Source organism: Bufo gargarizans, chromosome 4, assembly GCF_014858855.1.
Source record: "Bufo gargarizans isolate SCDJY-AF-19 chromosome 4, ASM1485885v1, whole genome shotgun sequence".
Classification (NCBI taxonomy): Eukaryota; Metazoa; Chordata; class Amphibia; order Anura; family Bufonidae; genus Bufo; species Bufo gargarizans.
The window spans coordinates 54,468,276-54,490,160 of record NC_058083.1 but is presented as its reverse complement, the minus strand read 5'-3'; the positions used below and the strand labels follow the sequence as shown (position 1 = coordinate 54,490,160).

The 21,885-nt window shown below is 50.1% G+C and overlaps 1 protein-coding gene across 1 annotated transcript in view; it reads right to left on the bottom strand.

Annotated features, from left to right (window-relative positions):
* The window catches only part of GAREM2 (GRB2 associated regulator of MAPK1 subtype 2), a 39,779-nt gene that overhangs the window by 1,055 nt on the left and 16,839 nt on the right, over nt 1-21,885 (bottom strand). The window contains exons 3-5 of the mRNA XM_044292220.1: nt 5,201-5,331; nt 2,042-3,205; nt 25-197 (exon numbers count right to left, since the gene is read on the bottom strand). Of these exons, the coding sequence (XP_044148155.1) occupies nt 25-197; nt 2,042-3,205; nt 5,201-5,331 (1,468 nt within the window). The remainder of the gene's footprint in view (nt 1-24; nt 198-2,041; nt 3,206-5,200; nt 5,332-21,885) is intronic.

Sequence of the window (21,885 nt, the reverse complement as noted above, 5' to 3'; positions counted from 1 at the left end):
CTTTTTATTACAACCATTACTTACATGTCATGGAGCCCCGAAGAGTAGTAGGACAGGCCTGGGCTCGGGGAGTGCGTTTGCGGGAGCTGGGATTTCTGCACACGAGGTGGGACTGGTGGGCTGGAAGATGCAGTGAAGAACCTGCCACCGCGGGGGGGAACAGGAGGAGCATTGAGGAGACGACATTCCTCCCTCACCTGCAGAGAATAAGGAAATCTTACAACCATCATCCTCTGGACGGTCATCACACCTCGTAAGCCATGTGTCTGAAACGCGCCATAAATCTTGCTCGGGGACAGGGGGTCATTACAATCTGCTCCATTGGCATCTTTCATAGCTTTCCCTCATCCTTGATGCCTTAAGGAAAAGGTTGAACTGGAACACCCAGGGTCCTACTTATTAGAAAGGTCCCTGATCAAAAAATTGTCTCTGTGCTGGAACTCCTGGTGATCACCTGTAATCTGTGGGGGAATCTGGCAGTAAGTGTTAAGTTTCCCTACAGCACTTTCAGAGGAGAAATGAAGTATTACACATTGTCCATTCACATCAATGGTGGTCTGTGTAACATAGGGTAGGTCCTCCAGAGCAAGAGATACTCTTTGTAAATGCTCTCCACCAAGAGATGAGGATCCTGAACAGAAAACCGCTCTCAACTAACCTAGAAAACTCTGAGTTTTTAAAAATTGGACCACCCCTTTAATTATTTGCTACATTAGGAAAAATATAATAGTAACCATCTAAAAGGTCATAGATAGGGTTGAGCGAACCCAAACTGTAAAGTTCGGGTTTGTACCGAACTTTAGGATTTTTGGACCCCGAACCTGAACTTTTCTGTAAAAGTTTGGGTTCAAGTTCGTTGTTTGGCGAGTTAATGGCGCTTTTTGAAAGGCTTCAGAGCAGCCAATCAACAAGCGTTTAACTGTCTGACCTTAGAAGCCATGCCTACTAATGGCATGGCTGTGATTGGCCAGTGCATCATGTGACCCAGGCTCTATATAAGCTAGAGTCACGTAGCGCTGCACGTCACTCTGCTGTTACTAGTGTAGGGAGAGGACGCTGCTGCTATGAGGGAGAGAATAGGACAGAATCTTTAATCTGAAGTGCTTGTTAACTCAGCGATCTACATAGATTTAGTTTTGTGGGTGCAGTGCATCATTTTTTAACCCTGCCTTGAGCCCAGTGACCGAGACTAAGAACTGTCTGTTAGGTGGGCAGCAGCGGCGGCCATTGTATGCAAGTTCAGTGCACCAGCACATCATATGTGCATTTGTGACAGTCAAATACAAGGTTTAAATACTGCAGTTATATTCAGGGTTTTAAAAAAAAAAACACAAATTTTTTGCAAGATAATACATTTTGGGTCCTTTGCTGCATTTCTGACAGTCCAATACAGGCGTTAGATACTGCTGTTACATTCTGGTATTAAAAAAACACGCATTTTGTGCAAGACCCTATATTTGGGGCCTTTGCTGAATTTGTCACAGTGAAATACAACCAGTCAATTCTGCAGTTACATTGTTGGTTGACAAATTAAAAAAATTTGTGACCGTTAAGTAATTGTATAAAATTCACCATTGAGTGACCTCAAGAAATTTTTCCTCTTTATGACATCGGCACTGCCTTAAGGCGAATGCACACGGCAGTGTTTCACGGCTATGAGCGGTCTGTGGTAACACGGCCTGGATTCCTGCTGAGAGCAGGAACGCACAACGTCATTGGTTGCCATGAGGCCGTGCGCTTCATGCCGCCGCTGTACTACAGTAATACACTCGTATGGACCTCGTATTTTATGTTATTTTAAGTCATTTCCCTATCCACATTTGTTTGCAGAGCACTTGCCATGTTCTTAACCACATTTTGATGCCATTTTTTAGAGCCATTTTAGTGCTCAAAAGTTCGGGTCCCCATTGACTTCAATAGGGTTCGGGGTCAAGTTCGGGTCCCGAATCCGTGAATCCGTGAAGTTCGGCCGAATCCATTGAACCCGAACATCCAGGTGTCCGCTCAACTCTAGTCATAGATCAAGGAGGATTGAACTTACCGCGTCCGATTTGGGTGGCACTGGTGGCGGTATGTCCATTTTTGCTTCTTGAACAGTTAAGGCTGGAGGAGGAGGTGAACACGACTTCCCCTCTAAGGGAGAAGGAGACATGGCAAAACAGATGAGGTCTTGTTGAGTCTTGTTGCCACTCTCTAAGCCGACAGGTTTGCTGCTTGGCTCTGAATAGTTCTCAAAATTCTGGTTCGTCCAAAGCTCCTCGTACGGGATCTCTAGTGATTCCTGAGTCCTAAAATCGTGTTCCACCCAATCTGGGGTCATGTACTCTCTGTCTAAGTCCGAGTTATCTGAAGAAGACCCCAATACTTGGTTTGGAAGCTCACGGCAATCCTGAGGGCTTGTGTCCCCCGGAATGGTCCCACTGTAAACACACAAGGACAGACGCTGTAGACCTTGACTGAGCTCCTCTCGGGTGTAGTTGATGGAGCCAGCTGAGAAGCCTTGCAAGCAGACACGGATTTTGCGCGGACTAGCGCACTCCTCCGCAAAGTCTGTCTTGGTCTCCCGGACGGCCTTGGAATACTCATCCGGGTTAAACCTTTGCTCTTGGCAATAAGTGGCACAGTCTCTCACCAGCTTGTCAAAATGAGGATCTCCACAGAGAAGACCCTCAGGAAGGGAGAATCGAGGCATGTCCGTCAGCAGCAGGAAATGGAAGGGGTTCACCTCCTGCTTACGGAGTAGACAACACAGAACCACAGTCTTGGAAATGATACTGACTAGCTTGTAGCGGTGACCTTCACGGATAATGTGAAGGTCATACGGGTTGCGAGGAGGACGAGTCGGGACCACGACATTGACCGGCAGCCGCACCTTCTCAATGATACTTCGGATGGTGTGTTCTCCCTCCTGCATCTGTAGCTCCAGGGGGCTGCGGGTACTGAAGCTGCCCTTGCACTGGAAGGGTAGGCTCAAGCTCTCATTGGTGCGGTGGTTCATGCAGATGAGACAGGGCATTTTACCCTTCACCTGTTTGCCCAGGGTGCCCGTTTTGCCCAGCTTCCTCAGGATAGTGTTAAAGCGAGACTTCTCCTTGACCGTCTTGGCGCACAGGATCTCTGCCTGACCCATAAGGGTTAATTCATCCCCTGTATGAAGGGTGAAATTGTAAACCTCGCTGTCCTCACTGAACTCCCCCGAGACCACCTAGAATGAAGAAGAGATGTAAAATATCAGATCACCCATCACTACGTGCCGGCAAGTTTATAGGGCAACTCCAGACACTATTGATACCGTCGCCCCTGGTGCAGAAATGAGTGAATCCATTCCACAGCTCTTAGTGAGCAATGGTGAAATATTTCTCCAAGTCTGAGATTCACTTTTGGCAAATTTATGAGAATAATAGGTGAATTAATTCTCTAATTCTGAATAATTTTGTAATATGTCTTTATAGTGGTACAATCTCGGTTTGTCTGACACAGAGCTCCAAATCACCAGCAGAGAGTTACGCAAGATGAATATGGTTACTTGCACTCACCACTAGAGGGAGCCCAGGAGATTACTACATACAGATATATACAGCCACCACTAGAGGGAGCTCAGGAGATTACTACATACAGATATATACAGTCACCACTAGAGGGAGCTCAGGAGATTACTACATACAGATATATACAGCCACCACTAGAGGGAGCTCAGGAGATTACTACATACAGATATATACAGCCACCACTAGAGGGAGCTCAGGAGATTACTACATACAGATATATACAGCCACCACTAGAGGGAGCTCAGGAGATTACTACATACAGATATATACATCCACCACTAGAGGCAGCTCAGTAGATTACTGCATACAGATATATACAGCCACCACTAGAGGGAGCTCAGGAGATTACTACATACAGATATATACAGCCACCACTAGAGGGAGCTCAGGAGATTACTACATACAGATATATACATCCACCACTAGAGGCAGCTCAGTAGATTACTGCATACAGATATATACAGCCACCACTAGAGGGAGATCAGGAGATTACTGCATACAGATATATACAGCCACCACTAGAGGGAGCTCAGGAGATTACTATATACGGATATATACAGTCACCACTAGAGGGAGCTCAGGAGATTACTGCATACAGATATATACAGTCACCACTAGAGGGAGCTCAGGAGATTACTGCATACAGATATATACAGCCACCACTAGAGGGAGCTCAGGACATTACTGCATTCAAATATACACAGCCGCCACTAGAGGTAGCTCAGGAGATTACTGCATACAGATATATACAGCCACCACTAGAGGGAGCTCAGGAGATTACTACATACAGATAAATACAGCCACCACTAGAGGGAGCTCAGGAGATTACTGCATACAGATACATACAGCCACCACTAGAGGGAGCTCAGGAGATTACTGCATACAGATATATACAGCCACCACTAGAGGGAGCTCAGGAGATTACTGCATACAGATACATACAGCCACCACTATAGGGAGCTCAGGAGATTACTGCAAACAGATATATACAGCCACCACTAGATGGAGCTCAGGAGATTACTGCATACAGATACATACAGCCACCACTAGAGGGAGCTCAGGAGATTACTACATACAGATATATACAGCCTCCACTAGAGGGAGCTCAGGAGATTACTGCAAACAGATATATACAGCCACCACTAGAGGGAGCTCAGGAGATTACTGCATACAGATACATACAGCCACCACTAGAGGGAGCTCAGGAGATTACTACATACAGATATATACAGCCTCCACTAGAGGGAGCTCAGGAGATTACTGCATACAGATATATACAGCCACCACTAGAGGGAGATCAGGAGATTACTGCATACAGATATATACAGTCACCACTAGAGAGAGCTCAGGAGATTACTACATACAGATATATACAGCCACCACTAGAGGGAGCTCAGGAGATTACTGCATACAGATATATACAGCCACCACTAGAGGGAGCTCAGGAGATTACTGCATACAGATATATACAGCCACCACTAGGGGGAGCTCAGGAGATTACTGCATACAGATATATACAGCCACCACTAGAGGGAGCTCAGGAGATTACGTCCATCTCCCAATAGGTCCCATTATAATAGGACTTCCTCCATGTCTGTCTACTTGTCCCAGACCCCTTCCTCCCCTCCCCCATAACAGACTCCGCCTCTGACCTTGACGCTGAATGTGATCGCTTCCATCACAAAGATGCGGTCAGGAAAGACGCTCGCCACCTCCTCGACGCTGCTGAAGTACTGCACAGGCTCCCGCACATCCCGGTCCTGGTCCAGAAGCTTAAACTTTCCTGGAGAATAAATGCAGAGAAGAGGACAGTGACCAGTCATGTGACCCCCATCATTAGAGGCCGCAATAATTACCATGGACCCCACCATACTGCGGACCCCCCCACCACTCCTTGTCCTCTGTAATAAAGCTTCACCACTGTCTTACTGCATCAAAACCTCATTCTTTTAATGACCTCTGCTTGCAGTCAATGAATGGAAACATTATTCACACTTAGATCAAGGAAACCTGTCCTGGACTCTTCCTGCTCTCTCAGCTGCGGGTTCCTTACAATGTACAGTGCAGAGAAGACATACTGCAAGTGTCCAGACTGATGCACTGTAACAACACCACATGTGTGAGCAGCTGAATGAATGTAAGCAATGGTGATGAATCTTTTCATTCACTGGCAGCAAGAAGAGATCCTGAAAATGGTGAGAATGGGAAACAGAAATTGCAGAACTTTTAGCTAAAACCTGCACTTCCCCTAGGTGACCACTGGAGGGCGCACAAGTCCTTTGTCAGGGCGGCAGGTTGTCGCTGTCCTTCAGCACCAGTCTGGTTACAAGGGGCTGAATTTTGGGGTGAGGGATGCGATTGTCTCAGGGGCCGGGGGGGGGGGGGGGGGGGGATGCAGGCCTGACATGAGGGGCAGCGTGCATCCATCTTCCTAGCGGCCGAGGCTGCAAATCACAGGCGCCTCCGCCATTCAGCCGCCGGACAAGGGGCCCCATTGTGGGTATTATTCTGCCGTCGCTAAGATGCACTTAGAGCAGGTATTGAGCAAATCCCCTTATTATACCCTCCACAAAGACGCATTCATTCCTCCCCAAATATTCCAACCATGCCGTGTTCTCTCACCAATCCAAAGCGCTGCTCATCCTGCGCCTCCTGCTTCACGAATGGAATGCTAGAGGTCAAGACTGACACACTGTTTCAGTAAGCCACACAGCTGTATGTTACAATATGGTGTCTACATCCATAGTGATGAGCCGGAGCGATCTCCAGGTCACCATAGCACTAGGACCCAGCGCCCCTGGATCCCGATCCGTACCCACACAGGGTCAGGCGACAACTATATCGAGATCAGGATCGGCCATCACAAATGAGATCATCCACTGTATTCCCGTTCTTCCATTGTTCTGTCCGCGTGTCAGTCTTCACTGCACTTCTGGCATTCTATTCATGCAGCAGGAAGCTCAGAGTGGTGTGCTGCAGGGTAAATAGGTGGGCACCGAGCACAGTGCTGCTCCTCTCACCCCCAGGGAAGATACATCGCCCTGAAGGGAGCGCTGCAGACGCCCCTGCATCAGGACACATATGCTGCAGGGGGCGCTGCACTACAAAATATTCTGGCCACAACTGGTGACACGTCGGGTGGTCTGACTGTGCGCGGTCTGGGGTCCATATTTACCCCAGTCTGTATAGATGGGGTGGTCTTGCCTGGGCTCTATATAAAATTATAGATGGAGGTCTGTACAGATAGGGTCTCATCGGTCCATATAGATGGGAGGTCAGGTTTGGGCTCTGTACAGATGGGGGTCTCGTTTGTTTTTGTTTTATCGATGGCGTCTGGTCTGGGGTCTGTATAGATGGGGGTATGGTCTGGGGTCTGTATAGAGGGGGTCTCATCGGGTTCATATAGATAGGTCTGTATAGATGGGGGGTCAGGTTTGGGCTCTGTATAGATGGGTTCTCGTTTTTTTATTGACGGAGTCTGGTCTGGGGTCTGTAGATTTGTATAGATCAGGAGTCTGGTTTGGGGTCCATATAGATTGGGTGGTCTGGGGTCTTTATAGATGGAGGTGTGGTCTTAGGTCCATATAGATGGAATCTGGTCTGGGGTCTGTATAGGTAGGAGGTCATGTTTGGGGTCTATAGATGAGGTATAGTCTGGGGTCCGTATAGATGGGGGGGGGGTATGGTCTGGGGTCCGTATAGATGGGGGGGTATGGTCTGGGGTCCGTATAGATGGGGGGTATGGTCTGGGGTCCGTATAGATGGGGGGTATGGTCTGGGGTCCGTATAGATGGGGGGGTATGGTCTGGGGTCCGTATAGATGGGGGGGTATGGTCTGGGGTCCGTATAGATGGGGGGGGTATGGTCTGGGGTCCGTATAGATGGGGGGGGTATGGTCTGGGGTCCGTATAGATGGGGGGTATGGTCTGGGGTCCGTATAGATGGGGGGTATGGTATGGGGTACGTATAGATGGGGGGGTCATGCTTCCGATCTCTATATATGGGGTCTGGTCTGGGGTCTATATAGATGGGGGTCTGGTCTGGGGTCCGTATAGATGGGAGGTCATGCTTCCGATCTGTATAGATGGGGTCTGGTCTGGGGTCCGTATAGATGGGAGGTCATGCTTGGGATCTGTATAGATGGGGTCTGGTCTGGGGTCTGTATAGATGGGGGGGTATGGTCTGGGGTCCGTATAGATGGGAGGTCATGCTTGGGATCTGTATAGATGGGGTCTGGTCTGGGGTCTGTATAGATGGGGGGGTATGGTCTGGGGTCCGTATAGATGGGAGGTTATGCTTGGGATCTGTATAGATGGGGGGTATGGTCTGGGGTCCGTATAGATGGGGTCTGGTCTGGGGTCCGTATAGATGGGGGTATGGTCTGGGGTCCGTATAGATGGGGGTATGGTCTGGGGTCCGTATAGATGGGGGGTATGGTCTGGGGTCTGTATAGATGGGGGGTATGGTCTGGGGTCTGTATAGATGGGGGGTATGGTCTGGGGTCCATATAGATGGGGGGTATGGTCTGGGGTCCATATAGATGGGAGGTTATGCTTGGGATCTGTATAGATGGGGGGTATGGTCTGGGATCTGTATAGATGGGGTCTGGTCTGGGGTCTGTATAGATGGGGGGTATGGTCTGGGGTCCGTATAGATGGGGGGTCATTCTTGGGATCTGTATAGATGGGGTCTGGTCTGGGGTCCATATAGATGGGGGGTATGGTCTGGGGTCCGTATAGATGGGGGGTATGGTCTGGGGTCCGTATAGATGGGGGGTATGGTCTGGGATCCGTATAGATGGGAGGTCATGCTTGGGATCTGTATAGATGGGGTCTGGTCTGGGGTCTGTATAGATGGGAGGTCATGCTTGGGATCTGTATAGATGGGGTCTGTATAGATGGGGGGTATGGTCTGGATTCCGTATAGATGGGAGGTTATGCTTGGGATCTGTAGAGATGGGGTCTGGTCTGGGGTCTGTATAGATGGGGGGTATGGTCTGGGGTCCGTATAGATGGGGTGTATGGTCTGGGGTCCGTATAGATGGGAGGTTATGGTCTGGGGTCCATATAGATGGGAGGTTATGCTTGGGATCTGTATAGATGGGGTCTGTATAGATGGGGGGTATGGTCTGGGATCTGTATAGATGGGGGGTATGGTCTGGGGTCCGTATAGATGGGGGGTCATTCTTGGGATCTGTATAGATGGGGTCTGGTCTGGGGTCTGTAAAGATGGGAGGTCATGCATGGGGTCTGTATAGATGGGGGGTATGGTATGGGGTCTGGTCTGGGGTCCATATAGATGGGAGGTTATGCTTGGGATCTGTATAGATGGGGTCTGGTCTGGGGTCCGTATAGATGGGGTCTGGTCTGGGGTCCGTATAGATGGGGTCTGGTCTGGGGTCCGTATAGATGGGAGGTCATGCTTGGGGTCCGTATAGATGGGAGGTCATGCTTGGGGTCCGTATAGATGGGAGGTCATGCTTGGGGTCCGTATAGATGGGAGGTCATGCTTGGGGTCCGTATAGATGGGAGGTCATGCTTGGGGTCCGTATAGATGGGAGGTCATGCTTGGGGTCCGTATAGATGGGGTCCAGTCTGGGGTCCGTATAGATGGGGTCCAGTCTGGGGTCCGTATAGATGGGGTCCAGTCTGGGGTCCGTATAGATGGGGTCCAGTCTGGGGTCCGTATAGATGGGGTCCGGTCTGGGGTCCGTATAGATGGGAGGTCATGCTTGGGATCTGTATAGATGGGGTCTGGTCTGGGGTCTGTATAGATGGGGGGTATGGTCTGGGGTCCGTATAGATGGGGGGTCATTCTTGGGATCTGTATAGATGGGGTCTGGTCTGGGGTCTGTATAGATGGGAGGTCATGCATGGGGTCTGTATAGATGGGGGGTATGGGGTCTGGTCTGGGGTCCATATACATGGGAGGTTATGCTTGGGATCTGTATAGATGGGGTCTGGTCTGGGGTCCGTATAGATGGGGTCTGGTCTGGGGTCCGTATAGATGGGGTCTGGTCTGGGGTCCGTATAGATGGGGTCTGGTCTGGGGTCCGTATAGATGGGAGGTCATGCTTGGGGTCCGTATAGATGGGAGGTCATGCTTGGGGTCCGTATAGATGGGGTCCGGTCTGGGGTCCGTATAGATGGGGTCTGGTCTGGGGTCCGTATAGATGGGAGGTCATGCTTGGGATCTGTATAGATGGGGTCTGGTCTGGGGTCTGTATAGATGGGGTCTGGTCTGGGGTCCGTATAGATGGGAGGTCATGCTTGGAATCTGTATAGATGGGGTCTGGTCTGGGGTCTGTATAGATGGGGTCTGGTCTGGGGTTTGTATAGATGGGGTCTGGTCTGGCGTCCGTATAGATGGGAGGTCATGCTTGGGATCTGTATAGATGGGGTCTGGTCTGGGGTCTGTATAGATGGGGTCTGGTCTGGGGTTTGTATAGATGGGGTCTGGTCTGGCGTCCGTATAGATGGGAGGTCATGCTTGGAATCTGTATGGATGGGGTCTGGTCTGGGGTCTGTATAGATGGGGTCTGGTCTGGGGTTTGTATAGATGGGGTCTGGTCTGGGGTCCGTATAGATGGGAGGTCATGCTTGGGATCTGTATAGATGGGGTCTGGTCTGGGGTCCGTATAGATGGGAGGTCATGCTTGGGATCTGTATAGATGGGGTCTGGTCTGGGGTCCGTATAGATGGGAGGTCATGCTTGGGATCTGGTCTGGGGTCCGTATATATGGGGTCTGGTATGGGGTCCGTATAGATGGGAGTTCATGCTTCCGATCTGTATAGATGGGGTCTATATTGAGCACTGTCCTCGGTATATAGGGGTCTGGTCTGGGGTCTGTATAGATGGGGGGTATGGTCTGGGGTCTGTATAGATGGGAGGTCATGCTTGGGATCTGTGTAGACGGGGTCTGGTCTGGGGTCTGTATAGATGGGAGGTCATGCTTGGGATCTGTGTAGACGGGGTATGGTCTGGGGTCTGTATAGATGGGGGGTATGGTCTGGGGTCCGTATAGATGGGAGGTCATGCTTGGGATCTGTATAGACGGGGTCTGGTCTGGGGTCTATATTGAGCACTGTCCTCGGTATATAGGGGTCGTGGTCTGCACTCATTTTGGGGTGTGATGAAGGGGGTCACGTTTCCCATTTGTGATTCAGTTGGTGTAGGTTGGGGGTCCTGACGATAGTTATAACCCCCCCCAGTGACTGACCACCTGACATGAAGCTTGACGAGCGCTCTCCCGACGCCCCCCGCTCTCAATAACACTAAGTGGTCACTTCCTGGTCCTGGGGGGACAATTATAACCATAAAACCGAAGAGGAGATTGCCAGGAACAGCCCCCCATGGCGGCAGCGCCTGCAGGAGACGATCCGTCAATCTGTTTCCGATCAGCCGGGGGGCAGGTCCTGGGGGACCCTGGAGGCCGCGGTAATGGAGTCTCCTGGCCTCTACTCTATTATGGATCAGGAAGGCGAATCATCAGACACATTAATCTTCCCCTCCCCCCTCCACTGCCATATACACCGCCACAGCGGTCCTACTGCGCAGGTCCGTTCCACTGATGAAGCCTGGAGGTCCTCAAAGGGGGGTCACCTCCATATGACCTAGGTGCCTACCACAGGCCGCCACTGTAAAGGGAGGTCACGCTGCCTAAAATATGACCCCCCTCCCTCATGACATCACACCGCTCTGCTCAGACACACCTAAAAGGCAGGAGGATGGCTGCTGCCATGTCTATCCACATACTTTACACTGAAGCTGTGCTCTATTAGGGCAGAGCTATGATCAGCTTCTCCAACTTACCTGCACTGTCTATCCACATGCTTTACACTGAAGCTCTGCTCTATTAGGGAGGAACTATGATCAGTTTCTCCATCCTACCTGCATTGTCTATCCACATGCTTTACACTGAAGCTGTGGTCTATTAGGCCAGAGCTATGATCATTATCTCCAGCCGACCTGCACTCTCTATCCACAGGCTTTACACTGAAGCTCTGCTCTATTAGGGCAAAGATATGATCAGTATCTCCAGTTTACCTGCATTGTCTATCCACATGCTTTACACTGAATCTGTGCTCTATTAGTCCATTGCTGTGATCAGTATCATCAGCTGACCTGGACTGTCTATCCACATGCTTTACACTGAAGCTCTGCTCTATTAGAGAAGAGCTATGATCAGAATCTAATCATGACTGCACTGTCTATCCACATGCTTTACACTGAAGCTCTGCTCTATTAGGGCAGAGCTATAATCAGCTTCTCCAGCTTACCTGCATTGTCCATCCACATGATTTACACTGAAGCTCTGCTCTATTAGGGCAGAGCAATGATCAGTAGCTCCAGCTTAGCTGCACTGTTTGTTGGAGCCTGAGGTAGTCTGACATCTACTTGCTGCTCTGTACCTTTCCCATGCTTTACACTGCAGCGCTGCTTGTTTTGATCAGATGCTGTGTACAAGCTCACCAAGAAGTCAGTGCACGGAGATCTGATTTCCATTACACCAAGCACAGCGTGATGATAAACTACAACAACCGCTGGATATACATTGTAACAAACCCTCAGCTGTGTGAGCAAGTTGAGGTAAGGATGGGTTTAAAAACTATGACTGAATGTGTCCATTCACTGACTGCAAGCAGAATTTGGAAACGGTAAGTGAACATCCATACATATAACTGTAGGCGTCCTGTAGTTAACGCCACGGCCGTCACATCCAAGAGAGAAAAGTCCTTTACCGTACACACTACCTGTGAGGTATGTACAGTGCCTCACCGACACGGCGGTATACAGAAGGCTGGACCTGCAGGTGGATATCCGGTATAGACCCTGCAGTCACATACAGCCGCCACATACACGTCCACCATTACTGGAGAACACCCCTCCCCCAACTATTAGTCAAATATACCATTACCATCATCACCCAGCTAAGAGACGACAGGCAGGAAATGTGTGCGCACCGCCAGACACTGCAGGGAGCTACAGACACATAATACCGCCAGATAAAGACAAAGCAGAGTGGAATCTGAACTCTTCAGGATTACATTATGATAAGTAGTATAGATAATGTAGTAGATGATACCTATACATAGGAGCAGTATTATAGTAGTTATATTCTTGTACATAGGAGCAGTATTATAGTAGTTATATTCTTGTACATAGGAGCAGTATTATAGTAGTTATACTCTTGTACATAGAAGCAGTATTATAGTAGTTATATTCTTGTACATAGGAGCAGTATTATAGGAGTTATATTCTTGTACATATTAGCAGTATTATAGTAGTTATATTCTTGTACATAGGAGCAGTATTATAGTAGTTATATTCTTGTACATATTAGCAGTATTATAGTAGTTATATTCTTGTACATAGGAGGCAGTATTATAGTAGTTATATTCTTGTACATATTAGCAGTATTATAGTAGTTATATTCTTGTACATAGGAGCAGTATTATAGTAGTTATATTCTTGTACATAGGAGCAGTATTATAGTAGTTATATTCTTGTACATGGGAGCAGTATTATAGTAGTTATAGTCTTGTACATAGGAGGCAGTATTATAGTAGTTATATTCTTGTACATAGGAGCAGTATTATAGTAGTTATATTCTTGTACATAGGAGCAGTATTATAGTAGTTATATTCTTGTACATAGGAGCAGTATTATAGTAGTTATATTCTTGTACATAGGAGCAGTAATATAGTAGTTATATTCCTGTACACAGGAGCAGTATTATAGTAGTTATATTCTTGTACATAGGAGCAGTATTATAGTAGTTATATTCTTGTACATAGGAGGCAGCATTATAGTAGTTATATTCTTGTACATAGGAGGCAGCATTATAGTAGTTATATTCTTGTACATAGGAGCAGTATTATAGTAGTTATATTCTTGTACATAGGAGCAGTATTATAGTAGTTATATTCTTGTACATAGGAGCAGTATTATAGTAGTTATATTCTTGTACATAGGAGCAGTATTATAGTAGTTATATTCTTGTACATAGGAGCAGTATTATAGTAGTTATATTCTTGTACATAGGAGCAGTATTATAGTAGTTATATTCTTGTACATAGGAGCAGTATTATAGCAGTTATAGTCTTGTACATAGGAGGCAGTATCATAGTAGTTATATTCTTGTACAGAGGAGCAGTATTATAGTAGTCATATTCTTGTACATAGGGGGCAGTATTATAGCAGTTATATTCTTGTACATAGGAGCAGTATTATAGTAGTTATATTCTTGTACATAGGAGCAGTATTATAGTAGTTATATTCTTGTATATAGGAGCAGTATTATAGTAGTTATATTCTTGTACATAGGAGCAGTATTATAGTAGTTATATTCTTGTACATAGGAGGCAGTATTATAGTAGTTATATTCTTGTACATAGGAGCAGTATTATAGTAGTTATATTCTTATACATAGGGGCAGTATTATAGTAGTTATATTCTTGTATATAGGAGCAGTATTATAGTAGTTATATTCTTGTACATATTGTATGTTGAGTCTGTGGGTCAGAACAGATCACTGTATCCTGAGGGATGACTGTCCGGCAGGTTCTGTGTGATGTCTTTCCCATGCAGTCCCTGTATCTGCTGTATATATAGTCTCGCTGTCCCATCAGTCGGTCACTGGTTGCTATGTATTGCTATGAGATTCTCTGTGTATTGGGTAGGGTCCTGTGTGCACAGCTGGGGTGTCGTTCCTGGGTTACAGTCATCACTTTCTATTATGTAACCCTCAGTGGATATTTGTACAGACAGAGTCATTAGTGTGAGGGTCAGAGAGGAGCCCCCCGGTGTCTTCTGGTCCTGTAGATGTCGGGGTCTCTCCTTAGAACTGGTGTTGATTTAGCAGTGAAGCGTTTTCCTTTGTGACACAGAAGACGGGCGATAACACAAGATGAGGTTTATCTGGAGACCCCCATCCCCCTCGTCTTGGCGCATGAAGCACGGCATTACCATGACAATGAGCCGGGGGTCTCACCAGTCCATTCTAAAGGGGCGCCATGTGTTTCAGACCTTCAGCATTTTCAAGATCTCTGCTTTCTGTAACTGAATAAGGACATTGTTCATTACCTAAAGAGGTTTAAATCTTGTGCAGGCCTAATACTCACAGCTGGAGGTTTGTTACCATGTCTCGATCTAGACAATCACAGCTGAAGGTTTGTTACAGTGTTTCAGTCTAGACAGTCATAGATGAAAGTCTGTTACAATGTATCAGTCTAGAGCAGGGATGCTCAACCTGCGGCCCTCCAGCTATTGCAAAACTACAACTCCCAGCACGCCCTATTAGCTATAGGCTGTCCAGGCATACTAGGAGTTGTAGTTTTGCAACAGCTGGAAGGCCACAGGTTGGGCATTCCTGGTCAAGACAATTAAAGCTGAAGGTTTGTTACAATGTATCAGTCAAAATAATAATAGAAGATGTTTTTATCATATCACCCTAGACAACTGCATCTAAGGTCTGTGACAATGTATCAGCCTACACAATCCCAGCTGTGGGTCTGTGACAATGTATCAGCCTACACAATCCCAGCTGAGGGTCTGTGACAATGTATCAGTCTACACAATCACAGCTGTGGGTCTGTGACAATGTATCAGTCTACACAATCACAGCTGTGGGTCTGTGACAATGTATCAGTCTACACAATCCCAGCTGTGGGTCTGTGACAATGTATCAGTCTACACAATCCCAGCTGTGGGTCTGTGACAATGTATCAGCCTACACAATCCCAGCTGAGGGTCTGTTTCAATGTATCAGCTTACACAATCCCAGCTGAGGGTCTGTTACAATGTATCAGTCTACACAATCCCAGCTGAGGGTCTGTGACAATGTATCAGTCTACACAATCCCAGCTGTGGGTCTGTGACAATGTATCAGCCTACACAATCCCAGCTGAGGGTCTGTTTCAATGTATCAGCTTACACAATCCCAGCTGAGGGTCTGTTACAATGTATCAGTCTACACAATCCCAGCTGAGGGTCTGTGACAATGTATCAGTCTACTCAATCCCAGCTGAGGGTCTGTGACAATGTATCAGTCTAGACAATCCCAGCCGAGGGTCTGTGACAATGTATCAGTCTAGACAATCCCAGCCGAGGGTCTGTGACAATGTATCAGTCTAGACAATCCCAGCTGAGGGTCTGTGACAATGTATCAGTCTACACAATCCCAGCTGTGGGTCTGTGACAATGTATCAGTCTACACAATCCCAGCTGTGGGTCTGTGACAATGTATCAGTCTACACAATCCCAGCTGTGGGTCTGTTACAATGCATCAGTCTAGACAATCACAGCTGAGGGTCTGTGACAATGTATCAGTCTACACAATCCCAGCTGTGGGTCTGTTACAATGTATCAGTCTACACAATCACAGCTGTGGGTCTGTGACAATGTATCAGTCTACACAATCCCAGCTGTGGGTCTGTGACAATGTATCAGTCTACACAATCCCAGCCGAGGGTCTGCGACAATGTATCAGTCTACACAATCCCAGCTGAGGGTCTGTGACAATGTATCAGTCTACACAATCCCAGCTGAGGGTCTGTTACAATGTATCAGTCTACACAATCCCAGCTGAAGGTCTGTGACAATGTATCAGTCTAGACAATCACAGCTGTGGGTCTGTTACAATGTATCAGTATAGACAGTCACAGCTGAGGGTTTGTCACAGTCCTTCTATTCGGCTCTGTGATGTAACGGGGATCTTCCGGGGCTCTGGGGTCAATCCGGGAGGACGATCTTGTGCCGCCATGACCACCCTGGGCGGTGGGTCCGGCCGCTCTCCCGTATTGATCAGCCCCTGTTTAACCATTGATTTCCCCTCCCGCAGCTTCCAGGGGGCACAGCATTTACTGAGAGTCCATGCGATGGGGGAAGGGTGGACCCCAGACGTCAGTCCTCCGACACCGGCCGCGTGATGAGGGACTGATCAGCGTCGCTCTAGTAAATAGGAATCCTTGAGCTCCTCCTATGTCAAGTATCAGTTCCTAGGAAAGCTGGGTGATGACCACTACGGCCCCCAGAGCGGTCACCACCCAGCTTTCTCAGGCTCCTGAAGGTACATCTGCCTGGATGACAGCACGGTTTGTGGGGGGACACAAGAGCCTTACTGGCCATCACCCAGCTTTCCCAGAGACAGATAACAGAACAGAATGTCTACACTGTAGCCCTCATATCGGTGGTCTCCAGCAGGGGCCCCTCCTCCACACGTTTGCCGCACGTTGCCCTCGCCATCACTTATTTATCAGCTCTTCATTCACTATTGATGACTTAGACGAGTTAAGCCCCAGATCTCAGCTCTGAACAGATGGGGCCCCGGAGCCGGATTTATAGAAGACGGTACCCCCTCCCCCAACAACTCACCGGTGGTCTGCTGAAGTGAAAGGGTTAATTCTCCATTCACTGGTGGTCTCAGACTGAATTCGGGTCCCTATCGTGGGGTGCGCCCTGGAGACGAGGGCCCCCGGGCAGCTGCCCCGATTGCCACCCTCTATAAAGTGTTAGCAGATAACATAACGGGGGCCGATATCGTAGATGAAGGTTATTCGCTGGACATTCGGCAACTTGCACCATTTTCAAGATCTCTGCTTGCTGTCAGCGATGGGAACATTTTTAATTTTGGTTTGTTACAATGTATCCAGACAATTTCCTGTAGCCGGCAGCTGTTACAATGTATCAGTGCAGTTATCGCGTCCAGTCTCTTTCGCTTACCGGATGCAACGGCAACAAACCTTCAGCTGTGAAGCAGAAAAGAACCTCTAATGCAGGAGACACAGCTCCATTGTTACGGCATAGGGCGTGCAGGGCCCCTGTGCACAGGAATGGGGCCCGTCAGACCCCCTGTGCTGATGGAGTGGTAATGCCACCATTTACATAGACTTCATTCCACCCACAGATTCATTTTCGCTCGGCGTCAGATGGCGGTTTCCTGACGGTGGAGGCCGGAGCTCGATATCTGGTGAAATGTAATTAATACGCAGCCAGTCAGTCAGGAGCGGTGATTAATTGCTGCGATTTCTGAGCATGTGGCGCTTTGTGCTAATTGTATCGAGGACGCAGAGATGGCGACATCCGGTGCCAGCTGAATCCAGGCCAGGCTGGCGTCGCCATCATTTCAGTGTCCGGCCAGCAGAGGGCGATGTTTATATGGATTGGGTGGGGCCACAGAAGACACCAGTAGTGGTGGAGGCCAAGGAGGTTCACCTTGGCTCGTACCAATAGTCAGTGGGTTTACTGGAGATCCGGCTGGGGCAGGGAGTCTTACAGGCAAATGAGATCCTCTCTGCTGCCACCTATAGGCAGCTGCCTGTAAGTCCAACCGGAGCGGTGGAACGTGACGAGGGACGCCAGCCATAGAATCGGTGGCTCCGTCAGGCGAGAGGTTTATGGGCTGCAGATTAGGATTTTCTGAATCATTATTGAAGCCTTATTGTCTATCAGACATGGAGAGGTGAAGGTCAAGCAGCTGAGGACCCCCCTCCCCGGAGAATGGGCTGGTCCGGGCCTACAATGGAGACGTGCATGAGTGGTCCTTCTCCATTGGAATGAGTCACAGGAATCCCCCCTCACGCTCTAATTTATGGGTCAGACAATGGCAGCTCCTTTTTTCCCCAAACTCTGATGGGAAGGGGGAGGGACGGGGGGTAACTTCCGTTCTCCTGGAAATGATATCATCCAGGAGGGACGGGGCCCCAGCAAACCCCGAGCTAGGAGCCGACGGGGCGCCATCTACTGCATGTGGGGCCTGTAAGAGACTCAAGGGTTGGCCAACCTCCGGAACTCCGGCTGTGGTGACACTACCACTCCCAGCATGCTCCATTCATTTTTATGGAGTTCTGAGAACAGCTACGCAAGTGTGCATCTTGGGAGTTGTGCCGGAGGTTAGCCTTAAAGTGATGGCGTACTGAAATGCTATTACTTTATGATCCCGGGGGTCTGATGGCTGGGACCCCCGGATACTGACAACACCTGGTGTAAATGGAACCGCAGCCATAGAATGTCCTCCTGGACCCCCCCCCCCCGATACAATGCGTCTCCTCCTCCTGGACGCCCCCCGATACAATGCGTCTCCTCCTCCTGGACGCCCCCCGATACAATGCGTCTCCTCCTCCTGGACGCCCCCCGATACAATGCGTCTCCTCCTCCTGGACGCCCCCCGATACAATGCGTCTCCTCCTCCTGGACGCCCCCCGATACAATGCGTCTCCTCCTCCTGGACGCCCCCCGATACAATGCGTCTCCTCCTCCTGGACGCCCCCCGATACAATGCGTCTCCTCCTCCTGGACGCCCCCCGATACAATGCGTCTCCTCCTCCTGGACGCCCCCCGATACAATGCGTCTCCTCCTCCTGGACGCCCCCCGATACAATGCGTCTCCTCCTCCTGGACGCCCCCCGATACAATGCGTCTCCTCCTCCTGGACGCCCCCCGATACAATGCGTCTCCTCCTCCTGGACGCCCCCCGATACAATGCGTCTCCTCCTCCTGGACGCCCCCCGATACAATGCGTCTCCTCCTCCTGGACGCCCCCCGATACAATGCGTCTCCTCCTCCTGGACGCCCCCCGATACAATGCGTCTCCTCCTCCTGGACGCCCCCCGATACAATGCGTCTCCTCCTCCTGGACGCCCCCCGATACAATGCGTCTCCTCCTCCTGGACGCCCCCCGATACAATGCGTCTCCTCCTCCTGGACGCCCCCCGATACAATGCGTCTCCTCCTCCTGGACGCCCCCCGATACAATGCGTCTCCTCCTCCTGGACGCCCCCCGATACAATGCGTCTCCTCCTCCTGGACGCCCCCCGATACAATGCGTCTCCTCCTCCTGGACGCCCCCCGATACAATGCGTCTCCTCCTCCTGGACGCCCCCCGATACAATGCGTCTCCTCCTCCTGGACGCCCCCGATACAATGCGTCTCCTCCTCCTGGACGCCCCCCGATACAATGCGTCTCCTCCTCCTGGACGCCCCCCGATACAATGCGTCTCCTCCTCCTGGACGCCCCCCGATACAATGCGTCTCCTCCTGGACACCCCCGATACAATGTATCTCCTCCTGGACGCCCCCCGATACAATGAGTCTCCTCCTGGACACCCCCCGATACAATGTGTCTCTTCCTGGACACCCCCCGATACAATGAGTCTCCTCCTGGACACCCCCCGATACAATGCGTCTCCTCCTGGATGCACGGACACAACGTATCTCCTCTTTGGATTGTAGGTCTTTCCTGTGACCCCGGCCCCCCCCCCCTCCCCCAGGCTTTACCTGCTCCAGCACTTATGCTGCTCCTCCCTGGGGGTCCGGCCTGTAATAATCCCGGCTATCATTTGTCTTCCTTCCGGAGTAAATATTGGATTTTGCTGAGATCACATCCTCAGCAAATGTCTCCCCTCAGCCTTCCCGGAACATGAGGGATCCCCCAGGGTAAGCGACGCGGCGGGCACCAGGACCGCCAGCTCAGGGACATTGGATCCCAGTGGGCCCAGGTCCAGAGGAGATCATAGTGACGAAACCTCAGCAGTGGAGAGGAGGACTCTATACCACCGTGATATCCATTGTGTGTCCTCTGCGACAGGAACAGTCAGGGCTCCAAAGCGATAAATGTTATCTGCACTGATACACTGTAGCAAACTATCAGAACTGTATATATCAGTGGTGCTCTGTAGGGGGCGCTGTACATATCAGTGGTGCTCTGTAGGGGGCGCTGTGTATATCAGTGGTGCTCTGTAGGGGGCGCTGTGTATATCAGTGGTGCTCTGTAGGGGGCGCTGTACATATCAGTGGTGCTCTGTAGGGGGCGCTGTACATATCGGTGGTGCGCGGTAGGGGGTGCTGTACATATCGGTGGTGCTCTGTAGGGGGCGCTGTACATATCGGTGGTGCTCTGTAGGGGGCGCTGTACATATCGGTGGTGCTCTGTAGGGGGCGCTGTACATATCAGTGGTGCTCTGTAGGGGGCGCTGTACATATCAGTGGTGCGCGGTATGGGGCGCTGTACATATCAGTGGTGCTCTGTAGGGGGCGCTGTATATATATATCAGTGGTGCTCTGTAGGGAGCGCTGTACATATCAGTGGTGCGCGGTAGGGGGCGCTGTATATATCAGTGGTGCTCTGTAGGGGGCGCTGTACATATCAGTGGTGTTCTGTAGGGGGCGCTGTACATATCAGTGGTGCGCGGTAGGGGGCGCTGTACATATCAGTGGTGCTCGGTAGGGGGCGCTGTACATATCAGTGGTGCGCGGTAGGGGGCGCTGTACATATCAGTGGTGCGCGGTAGGGGGCGCTGTATATATTGGTGGTGCTCTGTAGGGGGCGCTGTACATATCGGTGGTGCTCTGTAGGGGGCGCTGTACATATCGGTGGTGCTCTGTAGGGGGCGCTGTACATATCGGTGGTGCTCTGTAGGGGGCGCTGTAGATATCAGTGGTGCTCTGTAGGGGGGCGCTGTACATATCGGTGGTGCGCGGTAGGGGGCGCTGTATATATCAGTGGTGCTCTGTAGGGGGCGCTGTATATATCAGTGGTGCTCTGTAGGGGGCGCTGTGTATATCAGTGGTGCTCTGTAGGGGGCGCTGTATATATCGGTGGTGCGCGGTAGGGGGCGCTGTACATATCGGTGGTGCTCTGTAGGGGGCGCTGTACATATCGGTGGTGCTCTGTAGGGGGCGCTGTACACATCGGTGGTGCTCTGTAGGGGGCGCTGTACATATCGGTGGTGCTCTGTAGGGGGCGCTGTACATATCGGTGGTGCTCTGTAGGGGCGCTGTATATATCAGTGGTGCTCTGTAGGGGGGCGCTGTACATATCGGTGGTGCTCTGTAGGGGGCGCTGTATATATCAGTGGTGCTCTGTAGGGGGGCGCTGTACATATCGGTGGTGCGCGGTAGGGGGCGCTGTATATATCAGTGGTGCTCTGTAGGGGGCGCTGTACATATCGGTGGTGCTCTGTAGGGGGCGCTGTATATATCAGTGGTGCTCTGTAGGGGGGCGCTGTACATATCGGTGGTGCGCGGTAGGGGGCGCTGTACATATCAGTGGTGCTCTGTAGGGGGCGCTGTACATATCGGTGGTGCTCTGTAGGGGGCGCTGTACATATCGGTGGTGCTCTGTAGGGGGCGCTGTATATATATCGGTGGTGCTCTGTAGGGGGCGCTGTATATATCGGCGGTGCTCTGTAGGGGGCGCTGTACATGAGGCGAGGCTGTCCTCTGTGGCTGGAGATTTATGAATGGAGGTTAACACGCTGTCCTGGTCCAGCTTCACCGAGCGCCAGCACATCCCGTCCAGGATCCGTTTCACATTAGTAATTCATGAGGATGAATCAAT